The following is a 21,803-nucleotide window of genomic DNA, read 5'->3' on the forward strand; positions in this document are numbered from 1 at the left end:
CGTAATTTGGCCTTTGTCATAGTTGCTCAGATCCTTATACTTGGCTATTTTCCTGCATTCAAAACTTAAACTTCAAGAACAGAAGTGCTGCTTAATGTATTCCCCCTTTCCATAGGTTATGGCTGATCAATACATCTAAGTTCAGTACATCTAAATAAAATATTAAATCACAGTTTTAAGGCGGAAACGTACTTGTCATCAAGGTTGTTAAAACCTTTTACAGCTTTAACTAAAAGCACAACAAGCCTGTAGTACGACTCCCGGACTTCTCTATGCAGTTCAGCTCCACAGCCCTCCAAGTGACCAAAATAGCTTTAAAAAGAGGAGAAAAATAGTATATCCATTATCGCTAAATGATTACTTTTTAATAGTGCGATATAAATACCGAAACAATACATCACTACAAACAAACCATCAGACAATTTGTAGGAGACTTGCCAACTAATTTTAACAGAAGTCTAGTTCGGGACTGCTGGGATAGGGCAATACCATAAGGGCCATTTACATGGGACGATTATCGAGCAAAAGTTGTCCAAACGAATATGCGTGATCATAGTTACGTCTAAATGCAAAGTCACTGTTTACTTTTCACTTGTTGCTGTCTTTCAACCAGTATAAAAATCATCGCTGATTCGCTCACTTCTCGCTGCGCCTAGACACCCTCTGTTCAGTGCTTCCCATGCAATGTAAAGCACTGAGCAAGAAGTCAGTGATAGTCAGCGGTGATCTGCACGAGTACTAACTAGCGGTGACATCCGCTCGTGCAGATGGTTTAGCCAATAGTCGTCCTGTATAAACTCAGCATTACACAGAGGTATACTTACTTAGTGAAGTCATTTTGACAAGCAAGCAGTTCCAATATGAAGAGCACACACGGAGGCTGAAAGAAGTGAGGCTGCCCTAGAGTATCTAGACAGTCCTGAATTATTTTCAGCACTTTGAGAATGCTTTCAGCCTGGGCCCTCCTGAGGGCGAGGACCTGCAGAACACTTGTAGAAAGAAACAAAAATAATAAAATTGAACTTTTGCAAGCCTAAGATGTACAAATTAAGACATTTTAATGCCAACTACTTCTAACAAAGCTTTTGTTTAGAAAATAACTTTAAGTGTGCCCAACTTTTTAATTATTCCAATTTGCAGCCTCAAACACCTACACGAGCTTCACTTTTGAATATTGTAGGCGCTCCTATATTAGAAATTCTTTCCTCATAAAAGGATAATTAGAACACATTTATATGGATGAGTGATCTGCTTTGATCATTTTACGCTGGCATTTTTCATAATACCTTCTGCTAAAAGCCTTGAGGTCTAAAAATAACAAAAGTGAAGGAACAATTTCATTCTTTACCTTTCATGGGAAATTGTTGGATCCTTTACAAAATCTAAGATATTCTTCACAATGGGATACTTTTCCTTCACTGATGGCAATACTTTTGCTTCTTCCACGGAGCGAAACGAGAGCAGCCGTAGTCTTGCCCGACTAAATGGGGCCTTACGGGTAGGAGTAGGGGGAGGAGAGGCAGATTCCTCAGATTTTTCTGAGGTTTTCGCCTGTGTACCTGCTGGGGTTTCAGATTTAAACAGTTCTGATTCCTGCTTTTTGTGAGAGTCCTGATCAGGCACTTGAAACTTTCCAATTAGACCAGGATGAGGAGCTTCGGGGGAGGCATTCACCGGTGAGGCACTTGAAGCTTGAAAATCTGCCTCCACAATTGAACCTTTTCTTTGACTGTTTAGTAACAAATCTTCATCGGCAGAAATACAGCTGTCTAATGGTGGCCTTGATGTAGGTGTAAAACTCAGGAGCAAAAGACACTTCTCAATGCACTGCTTTGCTGTAAGAGAAAAGCATTATGATATAATTAGAAATACATTCAATCGGTAAACTTGAGAACAAGTCAATAATGGTGGGTTTAAAACTGTAAAAAAACTGCAGAACAAAAGTATGTGTCATAAGGCCTTGATGTTAATGTTCACATTGTGAGAACAAATGCACGTACATAACACAGATATTACTAATGCTCTACAGCTATTCTATGTCTGTTAAAGGGGTTCTGTCAATAAAAAAGAAAAAAATAAATAAATCAATACTTACCTATTCCTCCCCTGCCAGTCTTCTTACCGCAACCTTTACCTGACGATCTTCTCCTGTAGTCCCCCAGGTCACATCACTGGCGACGAAGCATTCATTTTCTGCAGTCTCCTTCCTGCAGGGCAATGTACTAGTGACATAACATTCACTACCTAGCGGGGAATGCCGAGCTATTGCCGAGACTACGCATGCACACTGCCTCGTGACAATAGTATATGAACACTCGTGGCGAGACAGCACGCATCCACAGTCTCTGCAATAGCTCAGTATTCCCTGCTAGGCAGTGAAGGTTACGTTACTAGTGACATAACGTACACTGACCTGCCGGAAGAAGGATGCAGAGAATGGACACTCCATAACAAGAGGAGGAGGATCCAGCCAGCTAGAGGTGAGGGGACCCGGGGGACTGCAGGAGCCAGGACATCGGTGAGGAAAAGGTAAGTATTGTATTTTTTTCTAATGACAAAACCCCTTTAAGTGGAAAAGTAAAAATCAAGCACAATAACAAAACAGCAGTTTATGCTAACTTATACACAGAAGCCAAAGTCAGTGTATTGGGCATATACAGTACTTCCATTACAGCCAGGACACTTCATGTGAAGCAACTGCTAGGGAGAAAAATTAATTAGCAGGTAACAGATCCAAATATCCAAAGATAATTTCATCTCAGTAAAGATAGGGGGTGGAGGAAGACCCCGTAGATCTGCTTTATGTTAATGGGTGTCTCAAGAGAGACCACAATTGCATACCTCCTGATGCACCAACATCATCTGATCAGTGGTGGTTACAGAACACACTGCCACTCCTGCCAACCACTAGAACCAAGTGGCAGTAACACGGTACCAGGTCAATGTTTTCTGCTGGTCCTCATGAGCTTTCTGCAGACATAGTCAACAGTGAAGCCACTGTCGTCAGATTAGTGTTATGCTAACAGTCTCTCCAGATACGCCACCTTTAACTCCCTTAGGGACGCGCTCTCCAGGATGGAACAGAATCGACTCATGATCTCCCTTCATACACACCCCGAACCAACAGGACTTCCACTGGCATGAGGAGAAACAACGTTTTGTATAGACTGAACATTGTTCTCAGCCATCCCTGTTTTGACCTCCTAATATGTTCCTGAACCAAATCTTCAGCTAGATCAGTAAAGAAGATACGTCTTTCTGGTTTTGTCTGTAATCGCATTCCAGTCAAGATTCTCCGCCAAAATGACTACGTACAACGCAACTCCGGGTATGTCAGTGCAGTCCACGAACAACGAGTGGCAGTCTACTTGTTTTTCCTTTACAAGTGTTGGTGTGTAAGATCTGATCAAGAGTATGGAAACCTCCACTTGTGTTATTGCAGTGAAGAATTATTTCTGGTTTGTAAGAGTCCTCCACAATAACATAAGGGAAGTGGTGCATTATGGGGAGAAGTACAACACCGCTTCCTGCTTCGTGCACATAGAACATTAAAGGGGTGGTCTCGTGAAATCAAGTGGGGTTCTACACTTCTGTATGGCCATATTAATGCACTTTGTAATATACATCGTGCATTAAATATGAGCCATACAGAAGTTATTCACTTACCTGCTCCGTTGCTAGCGTCCCCGTCGCCATGGTTCCGTCTAATTTCGGTGTCTTCTTGCTTTTTTAGACGCGCTTGCGCAGATCCGTCTTCTCCCTTCTTCTCCCTTCGGCTCCGCTCGGCAGCATCGGCATTTTGGCTCCGCCCCCTTGTACGCATCATCGCGTAGCTCCGCCCCATGATGTGTGCCGGTTCCAGCCTCCTGATTGGCTGGAATCGGCACGTGACGGGGGCGGAGCTACACGATGATGCGTACAAGGGGGCGGAGCCAAAATGCCGATGCTGCCGAGCGGAGCCGAAGGGAGAAGAAGGGAGAAGACGGATCTGCGCAAGCGCGTCTAAAAAGGCAAGAAGACACCGAAATTAGACGGAACCATGGCGACGGGGACGCTAGCAACGGAGCAGGTAAGTGAATAACTTCTGTATGGCTCATATTTAATGCACGATGTATATTACAAAGTGCATTAATATGGCCATACAGAAGTGTATAACCCCACTTGCTGCCGCGAGACAACCCCTTTAAGGAATGGTCTTTCGCGAAACCAAAGAAAGGAGTTTTTTACTGCCCTGGGTTTGCTGGGAAGAAATTCCTTTGGTATGAAAAGTCTTGTTTTGCAGCACTATGCCAACCACTGTTAGCCCGTTCTTCAGCAAGTGTCAGCGATTTCCATTGATGTAAAGAAATTGTCAATGGTAATATTTCAATAATATATTTGTTCCCCTCACGTTGCCTTCTTTACCCCAGGAAAGCCTTTCAGTGGATTAAGTAGCTGTAGTTAAAATGTCCTGAAGATCTTTATTCCATATTCCTTGTCCATATTATTGGGGGACACAGGAAGACCGTGGATATAGCTGCTACTAGGAGGCAACACTAAGCAGAATGTGTTAACTCCTCCTACTAGCTCTATCCCTCCTGAAGCCACCAAATCTGAACAGCCATCGCGGGTCAAAATTTAGGCTCCAGCTTTTGGGCCTACCTGAATTCTGGTACCTCGGCAGTCTGAAGACATGTTTGATAAGGGCCAGAAAACCCTCGTCTTCTAGAATTTACCATCGGGTCTGAAAATGTTTTTTCATTTGGCGCGAGGAACGTTATTTGCATCTAATGTGTTTCTCCCTAACCCATGTCTTGTTCTTCCAAGTGGGATTGGACATAGGGTTGAGTTCCTTGAAAGGTCAAGTGCCGGCCCCATCTATTCTCTTCCAGAGGCCGCACTTTTCTTCAGGAGGTCTCTCACTCTGCTCCACCGTATCGGTCGCTGACTACTATTAGGGATCTGAATCTCGTCCTGGACACTCTTCAATCTCATCCACCTGAGCCACTGAGTGAGGTACAGTTACGCCTATTGTGCTGGAAGGTGGTTTTCCTAGCGGGAATCACATCTACACTACCGTTCAAAAGTTTGGGGTCACCCAAACAATTTTGTGTTTTCCATGAAAAGTCACACTTATTCACCACCATGCGTTGTGAAATGAATAGAAAATAGAGTCAAGACATTGACAAGGTTAGAAATAATGATTTGTATTTGAAATAACATTGTTTTTACATCAAACTTTGCTTTCGTCAAAGAATCCTCCTTTTGCAGCAATTACAGCATTGCACACCTTTGACATTCTAGCTGTTAATTTGTTGAGGTAAGCTTGAGAAATTGCACCCCACGCTTCTAGAAGCATCTCCCACAAGTTGGATTGGTTGGATGGGCACTTCTGCTCCCACAACAGCTCAATGGGGTTCAGATCTGGTGACTGCGCTGGCCACTCCATTACCGATAGAATACCAGCTGCCTGCTTCTGCTGTAAATAGTTCTTGCACAATTTGGAGGTGTGTTTAGGGTCATTGTCCTGTTGTAGGATGAAATTGGTTCCAATCAAGCGCTGTCCACTGGGTATGGCATGGCGTTGCAAAATGGAGTGATAGCCTTCCTTATTCAGAATCCCTTTTACCCTGTACAAATCTCCCACCTTACCAGCACCAAAGCAACCCCAGACCATCACATTACCTCCACCATGCTTAACAGATGGCGTCAGGCATTCTTCCAGCATCTTTTCATTTGTTCTGCGTCTCACAAACGTTCTTCTTTGTGATCCAAACACCTCAAACTTGGATTCATCTGTCCACAACACTTTTTTCCAGTCTTCCTCTGTCCAATGTCTGTGTTCTTTTGCCCATCTTAATCTTTTTCTTTTATTGGCCAGTCTCAGATATGGCTTTTTCTTTGCCACTCTGCCCTGAAGCCCAAAATCCCGCAGCCGCCTCTTCACTGTAGATGTTGACACTGGTGTTTTGCGGGTACTATTTAATGAAGATGCTAGTTGGGTACCTGTGAGGCGTCTGTTTCTCAAACTAGAGACTCTAATGTGCTTATCTTCTTGCTTAGTTGTGCAACGCGGCCTCCCACTTCTTTTTCTACTCTGGTTAGAGCCTGTTTGTGCTGTCCTCTGAAGGGAGTAGTACACACCGTTGTAGGAAATCTTCAATTTCTTAGCAATTTCTCGCATGGAATAGCCTTCATTTCTAAGAACAAGAATAGACTGTCGAGTTTCAGATGAAAGTTCTCTTTTTCTGGCCATTTTGAGCGTTTAATTGACCCCACAAATGTGATGCTCCAGAAACTCAATCTGCTCACAGGAAGGTCAGTTTTGTAGCTTCTGTAACGAGCTAGACTGTTTTCAGATGTGTGAACATGATTGCACAAGGGTTTTCTAATCATCAATTAGCCTTCTGAGCCAATGAGCAAACACATTGTACCATTAGAACACTGGAGTGATAGTTGCTGGAAATGGGCCTCTATTCACCTTTGTAGATATTGCACAAAAAAAACAGACATTTGCAGCTAGAATAGTCATTTACCACATTAGCAATGTATAGAGTGCATTTGTTTAAAGTTAGGACTAGTTTAAAGCTATCTTCATTGAAAAGTACAGTGCTTTTCCTTCAAAAATAAGGACATTTCAATGTGACCCCAAACTTTTGAACGGTAGTGTATATGGCGGGTTACAGAGCTGGCTGCGCTGTCAGTCAAATCCCTGTTTCTTGCTTTCCATCAGCACAAGGTGGTGCTGCGTCCGGCCCCTTCGTTCTTGCCGCAGGTGGTGTCCTCGTTCTACCTCAATAAGGACATTGCCCTTCGCCTTGAGGACATACGTCTCAAGGACGAGTGAGTTTCATTGGACTGACTCCTTGATCATAGTCCTTGAGGGATTGCAGCATCAAAGGTGACCATCTCCAGATGGACCCGTATGGTGGTGGTCAAAGCTTACAAATCAAACGGAAAGGTGCCCCTGTTCCATGTGACTGCGCACTCGACGCGGGCGGTGGGGGCTTCTTAGGCGGTTAACCATGGGGCTTCGGCCCTCCACGTGTGAAAGGCAGCGACTTGGTCCTCCCTGCATATCTTTTCCAAATTCTACAGGGTGCATACATTTGCATTGGCGGATGCCTCCCTCGGTCAGAGAGTCTTGCAGGTGGCCGCTCACTGACTGCATGGGTCCTATTAGTAGGTAACCCACCCCTTTTGCGAGACTGCTCTGGAACGTCCCAAGGTCTTCGCTGTCCCCCCCCAATGATACAGACGAGAAAGCAGGATTTGGGGTATAACTTGGCTTTCTCGTCACATTCATTGGAGGACACAGCACCCACCCACTTTATGGTTACCATGTTTTTCCTGTTGGACCTTTTGTTTTCTGTGGTTGCATATGGCGTTAATATACGTACCATAGAGTTGATGCTTACATTGCATATTGTTGATTTAATGTTAGATTGTATTCCTACTGGGCTGCTCTTACTGCTTGCATATAAAACTGATCAGCATGTGCCTGCAGAGGGGTATAACTCGTAGGAGGAGTTCGCACTTTCTGCTTGGTGTTGACGCCTAGTGGCAGCAATTATACCCAAGATCTTCATTCTGTCCCCCAATGAATACGATGAGAAAGTGATTTTACGGTAAGTTATACCAAAAATCATGATTTTGTTGGCTTTGAACTCAGAATGGGACCAATCGCTCATCAGTAGTCAGATTCACACCTGGAAGATAATACTTTTGAAGAGTGTGATTTATCTGGTCCCGTATTTCACGAAAAGGCCCAAATTTGTCTGTAGCCCTTTGAACACTTCTTGACGACTTGCCATCAAATCTCAAAAAGTTCATCAGATCTTCAATTCTTCTTTTACTCATTGTGGCACGGAAAATTAGTGGACCGTATTTTTGCTCCACAGAATATGAACATTTGAGAAATTGCTTTTCAAGTGACCGGCAGTCCAATTAAAAGCTCAAATTCTACTGAATCACAGTTTTGCCACATGAACGATGAATTTTTTTATTTAAAAATTCTCTCTGCTTCCAAATTGGAGTACTTGACAATTTTTTCAATAATATCTTGTGTGATGTACAAATCAAAAGCACCCACTGGACTCTCCAATATATTCAAAGGGGGCAACTTTACCACGTTTGTTTGTGACTTGACAATATTGTGTCTTCCCATTTTGCATGGCGTCGGTGGATGTTTGCCCCACAGAAAGCCATCTTTTCCCTCATAGCAGGAATTTTTTGCAGCTTGCTCGCCTGGGACTTCACTCCCAACACTCCCATGATCGCCTTTAGGCTGGGTTCAGACAGGGCAGATTTGATGCGGTTTTGCTGCATTTTTTCCGTTGCGGTTTTGCCGCAGAACTGCTTCTGCGGCAAAACCGCTTCAAAGGTTATTTTTGTCTTGCGGATTTTCCGCAAGCATTTTTTTACTTTTGCCGCGTATTTTGGTGCATATTTTGCTGCGTCCATAGAGGTCTATGGACAAAAAAGCGCTGCGGAAAAGTCAAAAGAATTGACATGCTGCGTCTTGAAAAGCCGCACCGCAGCTGCATTTCCGCACTGTGGCTGTGCGGAAAAAATCCGTCCTGTGAGAACAGCTTTTTGCCCAAACACACTTGTACTGCATTGCACTGCAAACGCAGCGGTTTTGCCACAGTGCGGATATGCAACGGGTCTTCAGCAGGCTTTTGTGTGCTCTGCGATGACATATCACTCTTTTTCTGGTGACAGGGCTTTAAATACCCCACCTTCAGCAAGCGAGTGCTGTGATTACATCACGCTCGCCGCTGGCTCAACCAATCAGAGCCAGCACTCGATGAACCAATCAAACCCATTCAGTGTTATCATTCACTAAATGGCTGTGAATGAACACAGCACTTACTTGCTGGAGGCAGGGTATTGAAAGCCCTGTCACAAGAAAGAGTGATATATCAGCGCAGAGGACATGGAAGCCTGCCGCAGCACTGGCGACCAGCGCGAGAGACACAGACGACACCGACCAGGTGAGTATTGATGTGTTTTTTTTACGCGGTGTAGCTGAGGCTTATTTTTGGGGGAGGTCTAATATTTCAAGCCTCCCCTGAAAAATCGGGGTAGGGCTCATTTTCGGTAAAGCACGGTAGTCTATACTAAGGATCTATCAATCAAGGCCATCAATTCTAAAAAAACTAGAGAACTCACTCTAAAAGGGGTTGTCCCACTGTATCATTTCCATTCATTCTGGCAGAATACAAAAAGTTGAATTATTTTGGTATAAAACACCTATTAAAGACAATGCCACATTCCAAAGATAGATACCAGTGATGTACAGGATAGCACCCCTGCCACCCATATCATCTGTCTATCCAAGCCGCCCCTCTGGTGGTAGTACGCAGTGAATTTTGATTTTAAGCACTGCAGCATGACACTGTTCAGCCGGTGTAAATGTACTTTATTACCCCTCTGCTAGCTATTTGGGGGTGTTTGAAAGCAGAGCACGCACAGGAAGTGTCTGGGCCTACAATATCCTGCTGCCCCCTGTACATGGCTGGCTTTAAAATGACAGCCAGCCATGGGAGAGGGACAAAAGTACAACTGCGTATGCACAGTAACACTAGTAATAAATGCCATGAGGAGCATACCAGTGATAACTACCTTGATAATGAAGCCTCATGTTTAATAGGCATAAATACCAAAAATAATGAATTGTGAGTACATGCAATAGACAGGCAGGTTCTTGATTGTAATGTATGATAAATTGAGAAAAATATATATGATGCTTACCTAAGGTGTCTGGGTTAATCTCTGTTCCATCAACAACAAGTTTGTCACTTCCACCTGCATGCAGAGATTTCTGCTTCATTTCTAGCTGTAGATTACAATGTAAAATACCAATATATGAAATAAAATCACAACTTAAGTGAAAACTGCAGCAGTGCTGAAATGATAAAACAGTCCATATGTTCAAGGAAAACAGATATAAATGCTTACCATCCATATTCTAATCCCATCTGCCAAAGCATACACCTGTGCAAATTCTTCACTTAACCCAACATTGCCACCGCTGAGAACTACAAGGAATGCAAGAAACGTTATGATTATTTTACACCGCATCAGTAAACAAGAAGTGTTGTCTTTTAATTTGACCTTTATAAAAATAAGCATTCTGACAATAGATTCATTAACAGGTTTTCCTTCAGCAACCCATTGTGCTCATCCTTTACGGCCAAAGTAAGCTACAGTCAACTACATATTTACAACTATGCAATTGAAAAGAATGACTTATGTAATACATGGACAGGCCAGGTCCGCCAGAACAAGAGTTCTCTCTAGAATGTCCATATGCAATAACATGCACAATTTTGTGAATTTTATTTTTTTACAATAAATTGGGAATTCTCAGTTATTGCAAACCTAGTATTTTTTGATTTTTAAACTTGTAGTGATTCAAATTCTGCTTATATTGCATGGTGGCGTTGTACATATCTTAAAAAAAACCTTTGGAGTTTGATATTTGATAACTGTAGAATTCCGAAGAGGATAGGAACACAGCTGTAGGTGAAAAATTTGCTCAATATATCTGACCCCACATGTTGGACAGTAACATATTCTAGCATTCATACAGATTGGGAAAGTGTAAAGTAAGCCAGAGTGGGGTTTTAGGGGACAGCAGGCCAGGACTGCTGTTTAGTTTAGCAATCCTTCTCCTCAAACTCCATCCACCACCAGTTAGAATCAATGGATGCATTGGGCTGCAACCAGGGGCAGGGCAGAGTCCGAGTGTTAGTACCGTAGGCCTACTGAACTCCCTGTTCTGCATTCCCCAACTCACCCTTCAGCTCCTATTTCCATGTACAATGGGACGTCACTACTGATGGGGCAGGGCTAAAATCCACTTTACGGTTGTAGTAAAAATCTGGTTCATGGGCATTGCAATGGTGAATTATTCAAATTAAAAAGTTTCATGGGCTTTACTATTTATGACCTATTCTCGGGACTCAAGTTTCAGAGAAAGTACTGTGGTGTTTTCTGCTAGACAGTTATCGGTTTTTTTTTAGTTGTTATACGATTAGCTAAAAAGCATCAGATGAATACTGGGACTTCCTCTCTACTACGCAGTTCAAGTATAATTTACGTTGGCAGCCTGAAACATTTGAACGATCACTGCATTAGGTGCCTGACACCTTGTGATCAGTACTGCGGGGTACCGTGTGATGGCCACATCATTCAGGATCGGTTGAACCATGGACAGACATCTGACAGAAGATCACACATCATGTGAAGAGCTATAGAGCGAAAAGACTGGTGGACAGGCGCAACTCTGCAGAGAAGATGATGGGATAATAGGATGTATTATCCAACGTCTCTTTTATTAAGTGCCAGTCCTACGCTGTTTTTTTAAATATACTTAATAAAAGAGAAGTTAGATAATACATCCTATTGTCCCAGCATCTTGTCTGGAGAGTTGCACATGTCCACTAATATTTTTTCTTTCTATAGCTCTTCACACATCTGCAGTGCCCACCTTTGGTGGGTTCTCCTGGTTGGCAGCACCTCCACAGTTGGTTCATTCTTTACAACCCTTTCTAAGGCATTTTTGGTCTCTAGACATTCATCTGGGACAAAAGCCTCCGATACCATCTGGTTTGTTCCACCCCTCTCCTTTTCTACTAGAAGATCACACATCGGCAGGCCCCGTGTGGTTGATCCAAAAGTTGAGTGTCAGGTCTGGTATCTCAGCAAAGATGTACCACAGTAGACAAACTGAATAGTCAATACAACAGCAGCGAAGTTAGTTAAATTTCCATAATAGCCATGCGGCATACCTAGAGTCGAGTGGGGTTCAATAGACCGACAAGTGTGATACTGCATCATTGCCAACAATGCCATATAGCATCTCTGAACCATTCCTCCAAAATATCACCGACTGTCTGTCCACTGTCTCTAATACTAGGTCCTCCCTCTTTCTCAAACTTAACCTCTCTAAAAGTGACCTTCTTGTCTTTCCGCCTTCTAACCGACCTCCCCTCAATATTTCCATTCCAGTGTCTGGCACTATCATAACCCCCATACAGCATGCCCACTGCCTTGGGATCACACTGGACTCTGATCTCTCCTTTACCCCCAACATCCAATCTATGGCCCAAACACGCCACATGCACCTCAGGAATATTGCTAAAATCTGTCCGTTCCTCACCACTGACACGCTAAAGACACTCATGGTCGCCCTCATCCACTCCCGACTAGACTACTGCAACTTGCTACTAGCTACTCATCGGCCTCCCCCACAACAGACTCTCCCCTCTCCAATCCATACTAAATGCGGCAGCTAGGCTAATTTTTCTATCCAGCCGTTTCTCAGATGCCTCTGCATTGTGCCAGTCACTAGACTGGCTGACCATCCATTGCAGAACAAAATATAAACTCCTCACTCACAAAGCCCTCCATGGCGTTGCGCCACCGTAGATCGCTTCCCTCCTGTCCGTACACCACCAAGCCCGCACATTTCGATCCGCTACCACACTCAGACTAAACACCCTTCTAATACGAACCTCACATGCTTACCTACAGGACTTCACCAGAGCAGCATCCATCCTCTGGAATGCTCTAGCCCAAGGCTTATGAACAATTCCTGATGCACGAAATTTCAGACACGCCTTAAAAACGCACCTCTTCAGAGAGGCATACCAAATCCCCTGGCCTAATCCCCTGCCCCTCCCTACTGCTCCCCACACCTTCCACCCTGCTTATCGCATATACGACCTCTACCCCTGCACCTCCTCACCGCCCCACATCATTTGCTTCCTATTAATTGACTTCCACGTGTAACTCGCGTACTGCCTGTGTTCCCCTATGCCTTATCTCCCCCCTCCTTGTACCTCCTATATCACCCCCACCCCGCTGACTTCAAACTGATTGTATATCACATGTAATTGTTGTATTGTCTTGGTTCTCCCATGCTTGAAAGCGCTGCAGAATAAGTTGGTGCTATACAAATAAAGATTATTATAGGAGGTGGTTATCTGGAGTGCCATTTCCTGCTGAACCATACAGATTGCCAGGTACGCATCTGGCGTAAACGACGTGAAGCGGTAACCCATGGGTGCACGGTTAGGGTTCAAGAGGCAGGAGAAGTGGCAGTGTCATTGTCTGGGAAATGTTTTCCTGGTATGGCTTAGGACTGTTGCTTATCATACCACCATCCTTGAATGGTGAATGCTACAAGGACTTGGTAGCGGACCATCTGCGCCCCTATCTTTAGTAAGTCTTCTCAACCAATGTGCCATCTTTCCACAGGCCAATGCTCAATGTCATCAAACTTGGATCACTAGGGAGCGGTTGGAGGAACATCACAATGAATTCTTCACACTGCCTTGGTCCCCTAACTCACTGGACAGTAACCCCATTGAACATATATGAGATATGCTGGAAAGCAGTGAGGTCTGTTCCAACTTATTCACAAAACGTGCATCCCCTGACGGAGCTGCTGCAGCGGGCGTGGGTGTAGTGGAGTATGAAGGATGTTTGCAACCTTGTGGAATATGTTCCCCTGACATCGGAAAGCGGTGATCACCGAAAAGGTTGACAACCTGTTATTGAATAGATGTTCTTAATGCAGTGATCGTTCAGTGTATACAGCAATTAAAACAGAATTCCCAATCCCACCACTATTTCATAGAGGAAAACATGGTGACAAGCTTCCCTTTCACTTGACAAGTACACAATGCTTATTTCAGTCTGAGGCCAGGAGAAGCCTATAAATACAGGCGTAGCAGATCCACACATATCTCAGTGCTACAAGTGTTTGAGTTACTGTATAATGCAGAGGACAAGTATTGCAAGGGAACACTGATCCACCTCTGTATGTCAATACAATCAATGCATTCACCATATCTTTGAAGTTTTCCATACAACTGTGGTGTAAGATACACTAGTGCAGAAAAAGTGCAGTTCACAGCTCGATCAACCGAAGAACCCGCCACTACATCGTTCTTTGCCAGCTGTTTTCTAACGGCTTGTACCAGTCCTTTGAAAAGTTCAGAATTAGGGCCACAGAAATCCTGAGTAGGATCTGAGTTTGCAAAGTCAAGGAGAAAATTACGACAGTCATCTGCATGAGAGTTCTTAGTCTGGAAATAAAATAATAATGTAAAAAAGCATTTACATAACATTGCAGTTTAGCTCTATTTGACAACTATTTTTATGCACAGTGAATATATTTTGTCATTTGTCCTAGAGGGGTTGTCTAGGAAGCACATGTTTCTTTTAGCATATTTATAAAACAGACCATTAGTAGGTAACATATTATATTTGTACATTTTGTGGAGTCATTCTTAAGGTCACCTGCACACGAACGTGTCGGATTCTGAAGGCAGGAGCAAGCAGCAGAATCCGACACTGACAGCACCAGCACTGTGGTTGGCTGCGGCGTGCGCCATCAGAAATGCACAGACATGCATCAGACAGTACAGATTTGAAAAAAAAAACCATGTATCTTTCCTGCACAGTTGCTAGGTGATGAAGCGGAATCCGCAACCTGTACGCAATGTCAATTGTGGATGGGTCGCGGGTCGGACAGCTTCCATTGACTTCAAGGTTAGCCGCCCGTGCACATTCTGTATGAAAATAGAGCATGCTGCGATTTTTCCTCCGCTTGCAGAAACCACAATTGGTTTCTGCGATTGTGCAGGAAGAATCGATTTTGCATAGCATGCTATGAACAGCATTTGCTGCAGATGCCGACCGCGGATTCCGCAACGCAAATCCATTTGTGTGCAGGTGGCCTAAATCATTCGTATGACTTTGGATTAAATAAACACGACAAATGAAGAATACTATTTCAGGTGACCTTTGGCTCAATAGAGGAAAAAACTTGTTAAAATCCATACAGTGTACGTATAAATTGCGAACAGGATGATCAGCACCTCATTGTGAAGTGAGTCTTCAAAAAGATATTGCCTCTCCATAATGCGCATTTGTGGAGATGCTGCCAGAGGGACACAAGAGTCTTCCCTCTGGAGCAACATTGAGGTGTTAGGGATCGAACCCACGGCCTCGTACGTAACACAGATACACTACAGCCGGGAGACAACACAAATCAAAGAGAAACAGGTGTGCAGATCCCTCTGGCAGCGTCTCCGCAAAAAGCCATTAAGTAGTAATATCTTTAGAAGAGGCACTTCACAATGGGGTGCCGTTCGCCCTACACGTACTTTACTATATTTACGCTATACAAATATTACTTTTTTTTCGACTGTAAAGCTAAAGATCTTCTGAAAAAGTATTTTTCAAGTGAGAGCAGGACATGGAGGTCTCAGCAGTCAGACCCCAATGATCATAAAGTTATCCCGTACCCTGTGGATAAGGAATAACTTTATAACTTGGCACAACCCCTTTAATCATGAAAGCAAGTGGATTAGAAAGCTGAAGAACCTATGTTTCAATTCCTCAACATATCCTGGCTCTTCAGCGAATGATGATCCAGGTAATGCGTGAAGACTGAAAACCTGCACACCACAGGCCCTTCTCTCCATGAGAAGCGGATACAATTGTATCCAGTTACGGCAATGCTCTCTGAGCTACTCCAGCAGCGCCTGCTCAGATCTTACTGATGGTTTGCTACAAAGCAGCATTCAGGCTGTTTAATTCACAGAGCATTGTCTAGACCGCACACCACTGTATCCACTTCAGCCAAGTGCAATACTCGAAATGCAAACAATGGGTTCTGCATTCACTGACCGCAAAACAGTATCTTCAAAAAATAAGAGTAATTGAAAAAGATTAGAAAAATGTAGAACATTTCATTTGTTGTGATTAAACAATATTTTTATAAAAAACTGGAGAAGCTACTTAAAGTCTAAGTGGGGAAAAAAATTCCTTCCCTTCTACAAAACAAAAAAGCCAATGACAACAATCTAAAGACCCTAGAAACCTCAAACAGAAAGTTAAAATAAAAAAAGGAGTATATGGATGAGACAAAATTACTTCAGCCTCAGACCTGTTTTACACGGGCTACAAAATCGCACGACTTTGCAGCGATGCAACATCGCTAAAAAACCCATGTCTGTGAAGCTCATGGTTTCCAATGGGTGCTTTTAGGCTACAAAACATCTCATGTGAAAGAACCCATTGTAAACCATGGGCTTCACAGATATGCGTGCGATTTTGTAGCGAGTGTCAGGCCGGCCTAAAACCCATGTTCTTTGACAAACATGATCTATTACATTTGATGGGAAGGTATGATCTGTATTTTTTACTAATTAAAACCAGACAGTGAACACATTTTCTATTTTTGTGTAATCAGTTTTTATTTTCCACTTTTTTTCTATTGTCTCTACATGAATATTGGGGCTGCCATCTTGCCTGAGCTGCAGAGATAGGTTTTACACCAGCTTCATTGGCCACTCACACAATGTAGATAAGCTATGACCATCACATTGTGTTATCTTTCATTGTAATGCTGCCTGTGATAATAAAATGACTGTCTAGGAGGTTTCTCTACAGAAGAGAAAGTGTCAGACTATTATAAAGCTTAAGGTGCATTTACACACAAAGATGATCGCTCAAAAGATGGCTTTTGAACGATCATTTTGCATAAACTACTACTTGGTACTAATGCCTATTAGTACCAATAAGTAGCCTGTGAGCCGCCAGGAGCTGTATTCAGAGAAAAGACCACCCACTGTTCCCTGATTACATTCCCTTTGTTCTGCCATGGGGCTGACAGCTGAGAGAATGCAATAAGCGCTCCCCGGACAGAACACAGAGCGCGTTCCTTCTTACCAGCTGTTCTGCCGAACGATGGATTTCATATTGTACTGAAATCCATCGTTCGGCAGAAAAGTGAAAGATGGGCACATTTACATGCAACGATTATCGCTCAAAAGATGGCTTGTGAGCGCATTTTGAGCAATATTCGTTGTGTATCAAGGGGTCTTTAGTGATCCGTATAAAAAAAAAACAAAAGCAAGATATTGGGATTTTTTAAAAATACAGATTATGATATTGGAATAAAAAAAATGCAAAAAAGACTTTTATACAACAGGTCATTTTTTGATAACATATTACATTAAAGAGCAATCTATATACTGGTTGGTTTTACATAGAAGAAATCAATACATTGAAACAAATAAAATGAAGGTACCTCAATACAGCCTTGGTCTTGAAGGTTTGGTTTTGCTACCAAGATATTTTTCATGCACATTTGGTGACTAAATACAGATTTCCACAATGGGGAGCTAACCACTGAGGTTATTTTTGCAGATGGTAGGTCTGCAACAGCACCCAACTCTAAGAAAAAGAAATAAGTAAATACAATCAGGCACGAGCTCCAGCACTCGAATGTAACACTGAGAGGAGAGTCAAAAATCTCAATGCTTTGGGATGTATGTGCTTATTGAACTAAAAACTGCTCAATCTTCCAGCTGACTCTTAAAGTCGAGAAAGAACTTCAAATTTGGACTACTTAAAGTATCAGCCCCTTGTTTGTATGACAGTCTTGCTTACTATCTGTATCCAGTGGAACGGATTTTTCCTAGAGGGCTCCGCCTCAAACAGCAGCAGAAATCTGCAGAGGAGCTGTGGACTTCTGCTGTGGCAATACACCTTGTACACCTGCAGATCTTTTCAATGGGCAAATCACTGTGTGGATTCCCCAATGCAGAACCAGCATGAAGAAGTGTTAAGGCACTGTATTTCCACATACGGATTTGGAATCTATATGCTGGGGAAAAAAAACAAAAAAACCTCAAGCCCTATAGAGACTACTGCATAGATATGGATCGGTCACAGTTTGATGTGAAATCCTAAGGCTGGGTTTACACAGGGCGGAATTGACACAAAATTTCCGTGCAGACTTTGTGTAAAGGAAATAAAGATGTGGGAATTTTAGCACCCTATATGCTGCTCATTGATGTGTTTCATTTAGGCAATCCTAAGCCCGAGACTAAAGGCCCATTTACACTGGACGAGTGTCAGGCAAACGATGTCCGACACTCGTCCCTGTGTCTCCACACTCCTGCATAGGAGCTAGCACAGCTGGCTGGGTCATGAATCGACCAGCAGGGGGCGGGGCAGTGCAGGAGATTTCTTTCCTCTCGCTCCCCTGCCCTCTCCATTGAGATACACAGCGGCCGTTTGCTATTTAACACCGGCTGTTTAAACTTAATGATGAGCTTCATCGCTCATCTTTTATGTAGCATTTATGGCATCTTTTATGGCATCGTTTGCCCGACATTCATTCAGTGTAAATCAGCCTTAAGCAGCAAAGTGGATGAGATTTGCAAAAATCTCATCCACATGCTGTGTGTGGACAGTCTGTTGCGGCCAAGCCGCACTGAAACTGACATGTTGCGCGGAATTCAAAGCCACAGGATTTTAATTGTATGGCCGTTTCTACTGCCGGCTCTCTCCTTTCTATGGGAAAAGATGGCTGCAGCGGAACAAACTGCTTTCAAAAGCAGCACCAAAACCCACGGGACTTCCGCTGCAAAAATCCAGCAGAATTTCCGCACGGTCCCGTAGCGGGCATTACGCAAGATTTCTGCGTAACCCAGCCTAAGGCCTCCTTCCCACAAACGGATTTGAGGCCGCGTAATTCGCGGCGAAAATCCGCTGCGTTGCCCGCTGTTATTAGGTTCTATTGAACCTAATAGCACAATGCTCACGATGCGGAATTCCACCGCGGAATTCCGCACCGTGAAATCTCCCGTCCTCACCCGCGGCATGCTCTATTTGCCGCGGGTGTATGCGCTGACGGCTTCCATTGCAGTCAATGGAAGCCGTCCGTTCACGCTATCTCCCGCTGTAACACAGTGGAAGATAGCGTGAAAATGCTTCCCCGCCTACCGCCGCCGCGTTATATGACGCGGTGGGCGTGTCACATGACGCGGCGGCGGTGGGCGGTGAAGCGTCTTCACGCTATCTTCCGCTGGTAAGTATGGGGTCTCTGGGGGGCGCCGTGACGGGCTTCGCCGCGGAATATTCCTTGGCGGAGCCCGTCACGCTCGTGTGAAGCCGGCCTTACAGTCACATCCACAGGAAAAAAAATAAATAAATAAATCACAATACACTGTGTGAACATACCCTGAAGTTGCTTTCATAAAAGAGTACTTTGCTTCAGTATTCGTAAGCAAAAACCTGAAACAGGTCCCCGAGTATGGAAGAGGTGCAAATCTTTCCATTATACTTTTTCCTTTATGTTTCAGGTTGGATTTTGGCATACAAATACGGATATAAAATATGCATGTGTTAAAGTGGCCTAAGGGGCAGGAATATCTTACCACATATGGACTTCATGGCCATAGACCAAGATGCAAGACGTCCCAATAAACGTGCAACAAGTAACTGTAAATCTGAACTCCAAGACAGGGCGATGTCTGGCAGGCCATACGCAGTCACTGTAAACTTAAACCCCCATTCATTGTTGCTGCTGTCTGAGAAGAATAAAAACTGAAGTTGTGGACCAGCCTTAAACGTCACTTTCTGAAAAGTTAGAACACAAAAAAATAAAATGAGTACAGTATTACAATATATAAAATATTAAGAATGTACCAGAAGAGCCTAGTAAGGATATATGCAGATGGCATCAGATATGCAGAGAATTTAATTGAAATCTGACACAAATTTCTGATGTGAATTATTGGGGAAAGTCGGGATGTCTACACAATCATTGGATGGAGAGGAGTAGATGTTGGCCAAACAAACGCCCAGCCAACAGCTACCCCACATATAAGGCAAGCTTTAAAGGGGGATTTGCCCATATATCAATACAAGTTATATACTACTAGCACCACTGCTGTGCTGGGAAAAGAAGGGCTAGTTCTCAGATTTCATTAGTAAATTTTTTTTTGTTTTTTTACGATGGGGAAGAGGGATCAATACAGAAACGTAACATATCCCCAACAGAATTTTCTTAGGCTCTAATGTCCACAGGCGAATTTGATTTGTGCAACCCGCGTGGGAGATTCATAAATCAAGCTGCCCATAGGGATGCATTAGTATTGGCAAAACAATTTTAAGCATGCAGATGTGATTTTTTTCCCCCCAGCGTGCGGATTGCACACGCGGGAAGAAATCGTAGCATGCTCCATTTTTCTGCAGATCCTGCGGGACGGCTTCCATTGAAGTCAACCACAGCTGCCACTGTGAACGAAAGAAAGAAGATCCAGCCGGTACGGAGGAGACCTGCGCTGGATCTGGATAGGTAAGAAAATGTATTTTCCTGTCCATACTCACAGGCACGGCTGGATTCCACTGCGGGATTCAGCAGTGGAATCTGTGTGTGCAAGTGGACGTGAGGCTTTAAGTATACGTTCACATGTGACTATGTGGATTTAGGTGCAGATTTTGTGCTACAGAAAATCCGTTTCAATGCCACTAAATATGAACGTACCATTTAGCTTTAAAAAGGTTTTGCTGTAAAAAAAAAAAAAATAGTTTTTTTTAAAGGGAACCTGTCGTCAACTCCCTACAGCACTATAGCCTTGCGCATGCTATTTCCTTGACTTGTAAGGGAGAGCATGCACATGGGACTCTGAAAAGAACAGATTTCTGTGCGTGACATGATTTTCAAAGAGAAACACCGTGGCAAACAGGAGAGTATAAAAATTACATCACCTGACTCCCTATCACCTAACCCTAACAAAACTATAAAACGTAGTTTACGATGCTGTAGGCAGGTGATAGGTTCCCTTTAAACAGAAATCTATAAAAACACAATGGGAGCTAACTACTAAATGATTTATGCTAATTTTCAGGCATAGGAAATTGCTCTATTTTGAAGCACACAATTTTTTCGATACATTTTGCAACTTTTTACTTCTCTTGCAACTTTTAAAAAGTTGAGAGAAAAGTGAGCAGGATCAAGAAGGAGTGGCGGGCAACATCATCAATCTGACAGCTATGCTACTCTAATAACACACTGGTTCAAGACTGGCATATGACAACAAACTTAGTAAATTTCTTAGTTTAAATCATTTACCTTTGGCCACTTGTCAGTACCAACTTTGTGATCATAACGGACTTTGCCGCCTCTGGCATCTGTAAACTCCAAATAGTCATATCTGTACAGAAATATAAAATACATTTATTAACTGCTTAAGGACATTTTCCTTCCCCCCCCCCCCCCTGGTTTCTCCTCCCAATTTTCAAGAAATCATAACTCTTATTTTTGTTGAGTTGTACTTTTTCTCTCAGTGGTACAATTTCATGTACCATATAATGTACTAAGAAACTTTCAAAAATGTAAGTGGTGTAAAATAGAAAAAAATGCAATTTCCCGATCTTCAGGATATTGTGTTATTTTGATAGATCGTATATTTATGGACAGGGCAATACCAAATGATTGTTGGGTTTGCTTTTATTTTAAATATGGAAAAAGGCATTATTTGTTATTTTTAATATCTTTTATTTTTTACAATAAGTAAAACTTTCCCTTCCTTTCATTTCAAAGAACCGAGGTGAACTTGAACTTGCGGTCGCTTGATCGCTTATAGATTCTAATGCAATACCATAGTATTGCATTATACTGTATTCTGACAGGCAGTCTATCAAGATGTACCACAGGCACACTTCGACAGACATATAGTCATGGCAGCTCTGGCTTTGAAGGCCTCCCATACAGCTGTTAAAGACAGCCGGCACCCATTGTGTATGGAGCGGGATTGGCTCCCGGTCCATACAAAGCCAGCACCCATAGGGTGTTTATGTGCATCCTTTTGGGTGAAGAGACTATGGACCCCCCCACACATTTTAATCAAGCATAGAAACTGCCCAGCATAAAGAAAACACAAAATTATCAGTGGTTAAAATGTAACCTGCTGCTCAGCTGTCGCCCAGCCGGTGTTCTAACA

At 43.2% G+C, this 21,803-nt stretch overlaps 1 protein-coding gene across 2 annotated transcripts in view; it reads right to left on the reverse strand.

Annotated features, from left to right (window-relative positions):
• ZZEF1 (zinc finger ZZ-type and EF-hand domain containing 1) overlaps positions 1-21,803 on the reverse strand; it is a 145,556-nt gene that overhangs the window by 73,586 nt on the left and 50,167 nt on the right. For both annotated transcript variants that reach the window (XM_066576965.1, XM_066576956.1), the window contains exons 23-31: positions 20,933-21,014; positions 19,233-19,434; positions 17,096-17,241; positions 13,841-14,081; positions 9,943-10,022; positions 9,736-9,820; positions 1,349-1,835; positions 825-989; positions 193-312 (exon numbers count right to left, since the gene is read on the reverse strand). In XM_066576965.1, coding sequence (XP_066433062.1) covers positions 193-312; positions 825-989; positions 1,349-1,835; positions 9,736-9,820; positions 9,943-10,022; positions 13,841-14,081; positions 17,096-17,241; positions 19,233-19,434; positions 20,933-21,014 — 1,608 coding nt within the window. The remainder of the gene's footprint in view (positions 1-192; positions 313-824; positions 990-1,348; positions 1,836-9,735; positions 9,821-9,942; positions 10,023-13,840; positions 14,082-17,095; positions 17,242-19,232; positions 19,435-20,932; positions 21,015-21,803) is intronic.

Source organism: Eleutherodactylus coqui, chromosome 1 (assembly GCF_035609145.1).
Source record: "Eleutherodactylus coqui strain aEleCoq1 chromosome 1, aEleCoq1.hap1, whole genome shotgun sequence".
NCBI lineage: Eukaryota > Metazoa > Chordata > Amphibia > Anura > Eleutherodactylidae > Eleutherodactylus > Eleutherodactylus coqui.